This window comes from Aulonocara sp. 'chitande type north' Nkhata Bay, linkage group LG15 (assembly GCF_057382095.1).
Source record: "Aulonocara sp. 'chitande type north' Nkhata Bay isolate Kocher_YH1m ecotype deep benthic linkage group LG15, A_spYH_male_GT1.1, whole genome shotgun sequence".
Lineage (NCBI taxonomy): Eukaryota > Metazoa > Chordata > Actinopteri > Cichliformes > Cichlidae > Aulonocara > Aulonocara sp. 'chitande type north' Nkhata Bay.
The window spans coordinates 22,463,696-22,475,613 of NC_141358.1; the positions used below are offsets into that span (position 1 = coordinate 22,463,696).

General features: G+C 36.5%; 1 protein-coding gene across 4 annotated transcripts in view; it reads left to right on the forward strand.

Annotated features, from left to right (window-relative positions):
• Positions 1–11,918, forward strand: part of LOC147313047 (uncharacterized) — a 35,990-nt gene that overhangs the window by 13,463 nt on the left and 10,609 nt on the right. For 2 of the 4 annotated variants that reach the window (XR_015125137.1, XR_015125138.1), the window contains 24 exons: positions 404–1,843; positions 1,997–2,125; positions 2,935–3,138; positions 3,220–3,282; positions 4,480–4,518; positions 4,797–4,856; positions 4,964–5,029; positions 5,143–5,178; positions 5,303–5,350; positions 5,499–5,552; positions 5,653–5,700; positions 5,798–6,076; positions 6,481–6,528; positions 6,616–6,654; positions 6,836–6,868; positions 7,041–7,088; positions 7,178–7,228; positions 7,329–7,376; positions 7,539–7,586; positions 7,682–7,726; positions 7,880–7,990; positions 8,074–8,109; positions 9,532–9,697; positions 11,067–11,099. Coding sequence is in view for 2 of the 4 variants with exons in the window: in XM_086264994.1 (XP_086121120.1) it covers positions 404–1,843; positions 1,997–2,125; positions 2,935–3,138; positions 3,220–3,282; positions 4,480–4,518; positions 4,797–4,856; positions 4,964–5,029; positions 5,143–5,178; positions 5,303–5,350; positions 5,499–5,552; positions 5,653–5,700; positions 5,798–6,076; positions 6,481–6,528; positions 6,616–6,654; positions 6,836–6,868; positions 7,041–7,088; positions 7,178–7,228; positions 7,329–7,376; positions 7,539–7,586; positions 7,682–7,726; positions 7,880–7,990; positions 8,074–8,109; positions 9,532–9,576; positions 9,671–9,697 (3,045 nt within the window). In the remaining 2 variants the exon portion in view is untranslated. The remainder of the gene's footprint in view (positions 1–403; positions 1,844–1,996; positions 2,126–2,934; positions 3,139–3,219; positions 3,283–4,479; positions 4,519–4,796; positions 4,857–4,963; positions 5,030–5,142; positions 5,179–5,302; positions 5,351–5,498; positions 5,553–5,652; positions 5,701–5,797; positions 6,077–6,480; positions 6,529–6,615; positions 6,655–6,835; positions 6,869–7,040; positions 7,089–7,177; positions 7,229–7,328; positions 7,377–7,538; positions 7,587–7,681; positions 7,727–7,879; positions 7,991–8,073; positions 8,110–9,531; positions 9,698–11,066; positions 11,100–11,918) is intronic. The other 2 variants (XM_086264994.1, XM_086264995.1) reach the window with 1 other exon arrangement.

Genomic DNA, 11,918 nt, shown 5'->3' on the forward strand with positions numbered 1-11,918 from the left:
ACAAAAAGAAATGAAAAAATAAAAACTAATGAAAATATACAAAAAAATAACAATAGTTCCTTAAGCTTTAAGATAGTTTGTGTACAAAATTAATATATCACTGACTTTTACAAAATTATTATTATTATTATTGACTCATTTTAATTATTTCTACTTTTATTATTGCTATTTTAATAGACTAATTTTAACCATCATCACTTTTTGTCAGTATAGCAACGTCATAGTTATCATGAATCCATAGTAATGTGTAGTGAAAATCTAGCATCCCAATGGGTCACACTGATAAGTGTGACACTTGAATTTTACCATTTTTGTGTTAATACAATATTATTCAAAGAGAAATTGCGGGATTTTTACTTTTTACTGCTCTCTTAATTTGATTAACCCATTTAATTTTTTATAGTCATAGGAATGCAAGCACAAAAGCAACCACCAATGACTGAAGTTCTGGAGGATGAAAAGGGGGAGGGAGAGGCAGAGGGAGAAGAAGGAGATGAAGGAGAGGAGGCTGGGGAGGACGAAGAGGAGGAGGAAGAAGGGGAATATGAGGAAGAGGAGGAGGAGTATGGAGATGAATATGAGGAAGAGGAGGAGTATGATGAGGAGTATGGAGATGAATATGATGAAGAGGAGGAATATGAGGAGGAAGAAGAAGTAGATGAGGAGGAGGAGGAATTGGAGGAGGAGGAGGAGGGGGAGGAGGAAGAGGCCAAAGGAGATGAAGAGCAGGAAGGCGAAGAACTGGAGGATGAGGAAGAGGAGGAAGGCGAAGAACTGGAGGATGAGGAAGAAGAGGAGGGGGAGGAGGAAGAGGCCAAAGGAGATGAAGAGCAGGAAGGCGAAGAACTGGAGGATGAGGAAGAGGAGGAAGGCGAAGAACTGGAGGATGAGGAAGAGGAGGAGGATGATGAAGTTTCTCCTGAACCCATTTCCACTTCTGAGGATGAAGAGTCGGCTGTATCTCCTGATTCTGAGTCCGATGTTCCTGTTGGGGTGACAGACAGTGAAGAAGAGGTAACTTTACCCGAAGAAGATGATGAAAAAGACAAAGAAGAACAGGATGAAGATGAAACCAGTGACGATCAACTTCTTTCCAGTGAAGAGGAAGAGGGAGAGGACGAGCTGGAGGATGATGAAGAAGATGATGAAGATGATAGACTAGCTGAGGGTGTTACTGATAGTGATGATGTCATTGCAGAAGACACTAGCGATGACCTGGATCTTCCTCCTATTGTAGCTGGTAGTGAGGATGAGGAAGATATTGATCACAAACTGGCAGAGGAAGAAGATGAAGATGAAGAAGATCTTTCTCCACTTCCTGCTGAAGATGAAGACTTGGAAGAAGACATAAAAACTGTAGAAGACACAGTCGAGGAGGAAGATGATGAGGAGCTGGACCAATCAGACGAGGACATCTCTGTTGCATCCTCCGAACACTTTGCAGATGATGAAGATGATGAAGATGATGAAGAAGACCTTAAAGATGATGACCTTGACCTGGACTTTGACAAAGACATCCTTGAAGACCTTAAACACAAAGATGCTCAAGACAAACCTGATGTCACTGAAGAGGGCATCCCTGATGATGACAAAGAGGAAGAGGAGGAGGAAGCTGGCATTCCTCCCTTTACGAGCACAGACAGTGGCGTCTTAGGTGATGAAGATGATGAGGATGACATTTCCTTTGAAACGGATGAGGACTCCACTGGAGAAACAATTCTGAGTGACTCTTATGACACAACTGATGATAAGGATGTTGATACAAGCTCTTTAGATGAGGAGGATGAAGAAGATGAGGATGAAGATGAAGAAGATGATGGTGTTAGTGAAATCTTGATGGCAGGTATTGTACAACTTTATTTTTTACATTTAGTTCTTATAAACACAAGAAGGATGGACAAAAATGAGCTAGAAGCAGCACAGGAAAGGTGATTTTTCATATTTCATGCTTTAAATACACAGTTGTCATAGTATATTGTGTTCTGTGTTTTTATAGCTGCTGCTGCAGGAACATTAACTGTCCAGGAGGAGGCAGCAAAGACTGATGAAGACCATGAAGAAGGGGATGAGCTCGAAGAGGCTGAAGATGAAGGAAAGACTGAAGACGCAGAAACAAAAGAAACAGGTTTGTATCAAACAGCTGTTGTGGTGCAAAGGATTCATAAATGTGTTCAATATTGTTTCTAAAACCTGTTAATGTGCAATGAAACCGGAATATATGTATTCCTGATAGTAGGAATAGAAGGCAACACTAATAATAATAATTTAAAAAGGTAGCATCTTATTAAAGGAGATGCAAATAAGACAAATAATAAGCAACAACAACATATTTATTAAAGAGTGGGCAGTATGTCAGGTGTGACTGTGAAATCTGTGACTTCGCACTGCCACCTACAGGTCAGTCAAACTTAGAGAAACAGATAAATTGGATTCAAAAGCATCAAAGCTATGTGTGTCAAATTAAGGTTACATGGCCAGTAAATTTATAAGAAGTTTTGTTCATTAATTTTTCAAATTCTTTTGCAATTACCTCTACAAATATTGTTAATAGTATACCTTTTGTAGGCAGTAAAAAGCATCTATTTTATTTAAATGTTTTACCATTATACATTTATTTCTGCCCTAAGCAGGCAACACTATCAGTGCTTGTCCACCTTAAAAAATATGCAAGAGTGGAAAGATTGAGAGGCCAATTTACAGCTTATAAAAAACACTGAAATGTCATTGGAATCTCTGTAGAAGGTGGTAAGTTTAAATTGACTGTAGCTTATTTTATTTCATCACACATATTGTTCCTGAAAGTCAAGAGTCTATCCTGCTCAAATTTCTTTAATTGCTTTGTTGCCCTTAACAGAGTAGAAAACCTCAAATCCTTTCGTTTTTTCCTTGTTGTGTGACATGATTCTATGATAGAGCCACTTTCTGCTTTTACAGGCACCACCCGGCCTGCAGCTCCAGAGGAGAAGGATGAGGGCAAAGATGAAGAGCCAATTTCTAAACCTGAGAAATCTGTAGATGAACAAGAAGACAAGAAAGAGGAGTATGATGAAGACGAAGATGAGGATGAGAAGGCATCGGTGGATGTGATCAAACCTGTTCCTGGACCAGAGGAGACAGCGCCAAAGACAGAGCCCACAGGTCAGAACCTGAGGAGAATTATAAATGCTTTGTCATATTTGTTTGTCAGGGTAACATTAATTTTATGCTTTGTGATTCCAGTGTGTCCCTGTATGCACTCTGCAAAGACCAAAGAGTCTCCCACTAAGACTGCTAAGGCAAAAGGTCTGTGATGGTTTCATAATGTCTGCTGTACATTTTTCTTATAACACAGTGTCAGTGAAAGACTGTGTGGTTGAATTTAAAGTACTGTTTTTTTAAAGTACCTAAGGTTTTCAAATGAAATAAATGATGAAGTGTATTTCATATAAAATAAGTTATTTTAATGAGGTGGAAACTGTATTATCTAATAACAGTATATGGCAATAGATTAAAAAAAACCCTTGTGAGAAAACATTTAGCACATGTTTTATCTTATGCGATTACATTGTATCTAGACTTCTTTTATTTTCCTACAGCAGCAATTGTATTGATCATTTGTGCAAGTTTTAATTCATTCAGTAATTTGACAAAAAAACAAATTGAGTTTTCTAACTTTCTGTTTCAGATGCATACAGAATCAAAACTATTATTTTTTTTTTAGTATTTTTTAGTCTTAAAAGCAGAAAAAATCCCATATATCATTTCAATGTTCATATTCAACACACGTGAAACGCTTGTTTTTTTTCTGTTGAGGATTTATAGATCATATTGCATCATAATGCACCATCCCTGTTCTCCACAAGATAAAAACTAAATATGTTCTTTGTGCAAGCTGTAGTTAAATTTTAATGTAAAGATGGTGCAACAGAGAGAATGTAGAATATGTGATGGTGCTCATAAGAAACTGGGTGTAACTTGGAACCCAAACATGTTTAACATTTAGATCATGTATTTAAGTCTCTGTGTATCAACCAAGTGGATTGTTTGTTTGTTTTTAAAGCCTTGTGTGACACAGAAAATAAAAATGCAACTCAATGTAAAACTTAAAAGTGATCCCATATGAGATTTGAGCTGGAGTCTCTTTGTTTTTCTTACCTCACAGTCAGGTGCATAAAAACAACTCTACTGTATAAATAATACATTATTTAGAAGGAGGGTGTGATGATAATATCACATCTTATTGCATTGTGTCATATAAACAATACAAAAAAAGCATTTTAATAAAGGGTAGACATTATACTCATTTTTGTTTGATTCTTCCACTTTAATCAACATTTTTAAACTGTAGTTTATAAATGTTGATTATGCTGGAACATAAACCTGTATTCTGCAGATATGCATCATGTTGTGTGCTGCATGCAGTGTCATAAGTACGTAACTCTTCACAAGCCTCTGTGTTCCTCCTCCAGTTTGTAGCTTTAGCTTTGTTTATATTTTCAGATGCTCCCAAGAGAGTTTCTGCTGTGAGAAGGAGAAAAGGTAATGGTAAAAAAAACAAATAAAAAGTTCCTATTTAAGATATACTCACTGACGTTACCTGCAAAACTCCCAAGAGACAAAGTTTAAGTCATTATTATGTTTCACAGTAACCTCCCATAAGCTCTACAGGGGAATAATTCAGGGAACAATATTATCTCACCCTGTAAAATTATAATAATTTGCATCACTTGGATATGAAGTTGCAACTTTAATTAAGCTTTTTGATTCAGAGATAATTTATCAATTTTCTTTTTTTTATCCCTTATGTTCATTTTCAGATCGGGAAACTGTGAGGACTGTAAAGACTCTAAAGACAGCTGAAAAGCCCAAAAAGACAGGTAGCACTGATTCTTATGTTTATATGAATTTAATCTTTAAAATGATGCGCTTATTATTGTTTGCCTTTATTGTGATATTGTAATAAACACAGTCATGTCGTAATCAGCTCTTCCTAGAATCAGCCTGCCTCCGAAAATCACAAAGATCCGAAGATTTCCTCCTTTTCTGAAAGGTACTAAGATTTAATACACACATAAACTGGTCTCAATGTTAATCAGGAGAGAATTACTTTTTCACATATACGTTATGAATTTAAATATTTGTACCTTGTTCAATTCTAAAAAGCCAAGAAAGTAGATAAACCCAAGGCTTCCAAAACAAGTAAGCAATTACTTCCCCACAAATATGTCACATTCATGATCACTGTATTACAAAAGCAGAGCAAATTATGTTAGTGTATTTATAAAACTGCTGTTTTTTTTAATGTGACCTTGTTTATTCACAGAGACAAAGACCAAAAAGCAAGAACAGGTCACAGACTCTGGACAAGAAGGTATAAAACATTCATATTTTTCTCCTGATTTAAAAGAACATTTATACCAAAATATAAAAATAAGAATATGACTTTGTTTGTGTATTATTCCAGTAAACTGTTGCTTTGGATTATATGAATAATGCAAATGTGCACTGATGTTTTGCAGTTGGGCCTTGTAGACCTGCACCAGTTTATTGCCCGTCCCCACCTGGATGGTATGGTAAGCACAAGGATCTCCACAGTGCACTGAAATGTTGTCATATAGGCTGAATTAAAGACTTTACTGTGCACCAGCTTAAAGTTGGCTTTTTATCTTGCAGTTCATCACATAGTCACAGACAATCCTTACCCTCCTCCTACCATGTCAGGTATTCACTTTTTGGTACTGTTTGCAGTCACAGTTAAATCTCCGTTGCTCAATGACTTCTGCTGTAAGGTTAAAGGCGTATTTGTTTTTGTTTTCAGCTCCCTCTGCTCCTGTACTGACCGCCCACCCTGTCCAGCCCGGAGCCCCACAGGGCATTTATCAGCAACAGCCTCCGCCAGCACCAATGCATCCACTGTACGCACAGTATCAACCATATCAGCCACCACTTCAGCCTGTGATGCCGCCTCCACCAGATCCAGTTCAGCCACTCCAGCCTGTACAGCCAGAAGCTGCAGAAGAAGAAGAAAAAGCTCCTGCCCAACCTGAGGTCCCGTCTCCAGCTGTTGAAGCTGAGCCTGCTGATGCTCCGGTTCAAGGTGAGAAGGATATGTCTATTTATTTTCTTTCTTCTTTTGAAATGGTTGTTTCTTGTTCTTGTTTTCTTGTTCTTTCTTGTTTTCAAGGTATTCATTTAAAAATATTTAAATATACAGATTTTTTTCTACTCACCTTCCACAGGTTTTGGGAGGAAAATCACAAAAATCTGATCAAATAAATCAATGAGGCTTAAAAATATAGTGCAACTAATTAAACAGAGTTGTTGATAAGTAAATATTTGAATAAGGTGTGATAAATAAATGAATACATAAAAGCATAAATACATTTCACTTGAAAAAAAAACCCCACACTATCCTGAAAATCTTAAAATTTTCTGTGAAACTTTAATATAATTCAAATTATGCTACAAAGTAAATAAACCTACAACTGTTTCCCCTTTAAGAACCAGAGGCTGCTGAGGAGGACGTGATTGCTGTCTCCACAAAGAAAGGTACAAACTAAGAAGTTAAACTCTTGTGGAAAGTTGTGTTTATCACAATTACATCAGTGATAGTAATTAATGTCTTGTCATTTTCAGCAAAAAAAACAACAACAAAGGCTGCTGATTCAGACAAAGGTACTGTAGCGCTCTCCACATCCACTAAATACTTAATTTGCCAGCTAACTAGAATATCCACTATAACAAACGACAGCTGCAGCACATAACAGTGATGTACAATAGCACTGTGTGCTATATGAATGCATTAATTAAAGAAAATTAACTTGGCATGGGCATTTCACTGCAATTATCCCCTCAGAGCCAGGAGCAGCCAAAGGGAAAACAAAGAAAGGTAATTCATGTATGCAGCTGGATAATTTGGTGTTTCCTCTGGTACACACTTCACATTGTTAGAAGTGATACACACAGTAATTATAGCTGTGCTTTGTTATAAATATTCATATATATTTAAACCTTTTTCCAAGATACAGATACCATAAATTCATGTATTTTTTCAATACTAGATGCTGCCGTTTTGAAAGACAAAACCAAAGCAGACACTGCAAAGAAAGGTGATCTGGTATCTATGGATCTATACTTTCTAATGCATTTTGATTGCCTTTAAAAGTGTAATGTTCTTCTTATGTGTTTGTTACTTCAGTGGCAGCTGCTAAAAAAGAGAAAATCAGAATTCATGCAGGGGCAAAAACAGGTAAAATATCCTTTATTGTTGTTATTGGGACATATAAATGATGAAAATGAAACATTATATATTTAATTCTGTTGTATTTTGTTCCAATTTGTTTGCATAGATCCATCTGCAAAACATAAAACTAAAAGTGCTGCAGCTCCTAAGAAAGGTAAACATGATTAGACGTTAGGATCTCGTCAAATTTGTAATATTTAAAAAAAATCAAATGCAGTCCAACACATTTCTCTTTCATGTGAAGTAGAAGTTAATAGTTGACTGAGAAAACAAATTATTCAAGTTGCTAATCACGAGTTTTTCCTCATTACGTTAGAGCCTGCGGCTGAAAGACAGAAGAGGAAATCAGCCTCTGAAAAGACAGGTGACGGCACTCACTGACATTCATTAATTTGCATAAAGCCAATCATAATTCATGAAAGATGATTGGGAACTAATTGTTTCTGCTCCCCTCAAAAGCGGCACCTATCATGAGCAAAGTGAAGGCATCGACAGCAAAGACAGGTAAAACTCAGACCGTGCATGAGTTCACGAAAATTAGATTTTCTTCTCGGTTGAAGATCTTTTTTTTAATCATCAACTTTAGCCCAGTTACCCCTGCATTATAATTTCTGTTTATTAAGATGATTTGGTTCGGTTCAAATTCATATCAAACAGATCCAGAACCACGTCCACAGCCACTCAGACTGAGACCGAGACTTGACATTGGCAGGAGGGCAAATGTAACCTCTGAAGCCCACGAGGAGAAACCTGCCAGATCTGAACCAGGTCTGTGTTTCTTTCATGAGGGCCCCAAAATATCTAGCTTTCCTAAAACTTGTAGTTCTTTACTTTTGTTTTTGTTTTTGTAGCCAAGCCAAGATCAAAATTATTGGCAGCAAAGAAAAGTAAGTTTATATTTTAATGTGGCAATAATTTTCCCTAAAGCTTAGCTTATTTACAGCATGCTAGCAGCACTTTGAGACTGCACAATAGTCCTTTTAACCCATTAGTATGCTAACATGCCAGTAGTGACCAAGTGTCCCACTTGTGGGACCGCGCAACATTTCTATCCCTTCTCCCTCTCTCCCAAATTTAAATAAATTTTCAATACTCAACATTACAGGTCAGATTTACTACACCGCCAACTCTGATCTCCAGATGTAAACTTCACAACTGTCTAAAATATGATTGTTATTTCTTGGAGTACGATATTAGCACTGCACTGTGCCAGTGTCCTAATGCTAGTGCATAATCTGCCAGAATGACAGAACACATTGTGTATATTCAGCTAAGACTAGATTATTTATCATTATTAGAGTTACAGTCATTAAGCCACAGAATAAATAACTGGGCAAACTTGTTTTTCTGATTAAAAAAACCCAAACAAAACAAAACATTTTTTAGTTTATGTTTATGAATAAATAAATACTGTAATTGTCTTGAGATGATTGTTGCTTGTATTTGGACAGCTCTCAGAAACAAATATGTCTACCTTGTGCTTTCCCTGAAGGATTTCCAAAATTAGTGGGAAAGTTAGGGCTTTGACCTTTTGGTTTCACAAAACTGTTGGTTTCACAAAAACAGGGGATTTGAAAAGCCAGCAGCATTCATCTTTTAGTCTCTGGAGACCACTGAGATACATACAAATGTATGTATCAGGCTTGAAACAGCCCTCAGCTGTTTCAAGCCATCTTTGTTACCTTGTTAAAAACAGGAAAATCTAACAAGCTGTCTTTCTTGCCTTTACTTTCAGCTCTGTAAAAGTTGTATTCTTTAAATTTGAACCACAAAGTCTTATAACCAGTCTGAATGTACACCCTTTTGATAAATTGGAAGGCAAATTAACTATGGTGGAATTCATGCCGAGAGTAAAACACCTCTGAAAAATGTCTTTTAATTAGAGGATGGAAATGAAGAATTTCTAAACTGCAGTCATGCCTCATTCTGAAAGAGTCTAATGTTCACATTCACTGTTAGTATTCATGTCCATCCATGTTTCTCAGAAGCTAAACTGATCAAGTGAAACACAGGAAGAGAAGGTGCAAGCGTATATGTTTGTACCCTTGTAAAAACCATCTACAGCAAATTAGATGTGTTTGAAACATACTCATGTTCTCTGCTGGCATTTTTCAGGGAAAATCGCCCCTTTCTGAGATGCAGATTATGTGAATAAAATGGGCTGTTTTATGCATGATAAAGTTCTAATTAGAGACATGCCAAGCTGTATTACTCCGAGAAGGGAATAATATTGCAAGAATATTGAATTTACACCACAATTACAGAGAGTTATTTGGCAGGCTGTAATAGGGCTGTCTCTCCTCTCACAGGCCAAGCAGAGGAGGCTGAAAAGAAATCTGTCAAAGAGACTCAAGGTATGGCTTTAGAGTAGAATTAGAAGTGAATCTAATGAGTGCTATGTATATTTCAGAAGGCTTAGCTGCTCCTTTCTCCCCTTGCAAATTTTAGAAAAAGAGAAACAGGCATCAAAAACTGGTAAGTACTCGAGCATGAAAGTTTTCTATATGCACAGTAAATAATCTCCAGTCACCATAGAGAGTATTGACACTTATTAGAATTATTTGTGTTTCCAGAAGTTTAATTTCAGTGGAGTGTGCTTCATTCAAGAGGCTTTATCAGTGCTGCTGATTAGAGACTTAAACATTCCTGGTTCTCTTTTGGTTACTGATATGACCTCTGAGCTAGTAAGGTATCTGTCATCAGTAACAGTTCTTGGTAGTCAGTATTGGGATACATTTAAAGTTAACTTGTTAGAATCCAGTTTTATTTCAAGTAAAAAAAGTCATCTGTTATGTTACAACATTAGTGGGAATTAAGACTTTTGAGTTCTTTAGAGTTCGTTTTTGGTTTTAGTTTATCATATTGTTCCGAGGGGCCGAGCCTACCTACTGAGTTGATATGGACAACTCAATAGTCCATATCAACAATGTATTAAGCAACACGCTTGTTAATTTCCCTCACACTGACAGTTTTTGGTAAAATCTAGACATTGTGGTTTTGGAGCTGTAGCATCGACACCATTGTCCTCCTCATCAGCCGTACTTACCTTGCTGTGCTTGTTCTGAATGTGAAGCTGCGCTCTTTCAAAGCTGGCAGATAGTTATCATCATCTAGGCACAAAATAATATGAATACTTCTGCAATGTAAACACCCTCCTCTCTGTCATCTTGCTTGTCAATCTGACTGAATGCATCAGAGATTTTGCTTTGTCTCTTCTCGCAAGGAAGAGGCAGACATGGCTACATGTCAGGGGTTGGTGACAATAAAATAATGCAGACAAACATAAAAGACTAGAAAAATGCTTTCTACTATCAACGCATTTTGTTCTTCAGTATACTTTTGAAATTCTGGGTAAAAGGAGCAGGAGTGTATTTCAATCTCAATTCCTTGTTTTACTATATGCATATTTTTTCCCTCATACAATGATACCTAAAACATGTTGCCATATCTGGCAGAATGAGTTTAGATTGCTAATTTTATTGTTGGCAGCAAAGATTGTTGGGAGCTATGCAGCCATGATAATGTTCAGGAGGGTGATAGAAATTAGAATAAGCTGTCCTTTCACAAAAAGAGTCTGTACATCAGCACATGCACTCACACAATCCTGATCAACAGCTAAATCGACAAATGTATAAATTAACTCTCAGAATTGTTTTCCTCATAATGCCTTTAAATGTAAGTTCCCAGCATCAGTGTAAGCTACAGTATACAAGTTAGCTGAACTGATAAAGCTTCTTGAATTACTGGATAAACATTTTGAAGTATTACAAAGAAACACAGTGGTGCTATGAATTGTTTTGTTTTCTGTCATTCATGTTGTGTATCATATGCTTGTTGTCAATAGAAAATGAGAAAACAGCTTCCTGTAAGGCCTGAGGTATTCTGTAAATTTTCACCATCTTTCCAATGGATAATTCAGTATGAAAGAACGATGGCTTTAATGACATTAGGATCACAAGTGATTAGAATTTAATGAGATGAGCTGATTGGTACAAGATTACAAGCCTTTTGAGCCGCCTTGAATTATTGAAAGAGATTATGGCCTTTGATGAATATGGCAACAATTTTATACTTAGCTGGATTGATTAAATCCATGAACCAAAACCCATTAAATTGGGTTATTAGTGTTCTGTTCCTATTGAATCATCCAGTGGATTACAAACACTCCCCCACTGCCCTGTTTAACTTCACACTTTGCTACCATCTGACACAGCAGTGCCTGTTTCTTCAGGTGTGATGAAAAGTAGTTTGGTTTCTTTGGTTCAGACTGAAGTTCAGAGGTTTACTTTGATTTTGGTTTCTTTACTTCACTTAAAAGAAGCAAACCAGAATCGTTTTATATAGACAATACTAGCCAGTATTTGTGTTGTATGGTTTGTTTTATGCATGACTGAATTCCAAAAGAAATCAACCTCTTTTGGAGGATTTCATTTCATTTGATTTAAGTTACTTATATTTTATTTAGCAGGGAAATGCACGCACACATTGTTACGTTTAAGTTAAATATAACTATACAACTTAACAAAGTCATGATACTCTAATGCAAACATCAACTAACAGTAAAGCAAGAAGAAAAACAACCTTATAAATAGCAATTAGAGCAACAACATGAGTAAACAAATTAATGTGAGTTAAATATCCTTCCTGGTGTTCATAGACTTGCCTTTGCCAAATGTTTTTATTTCTGTGCACTGTG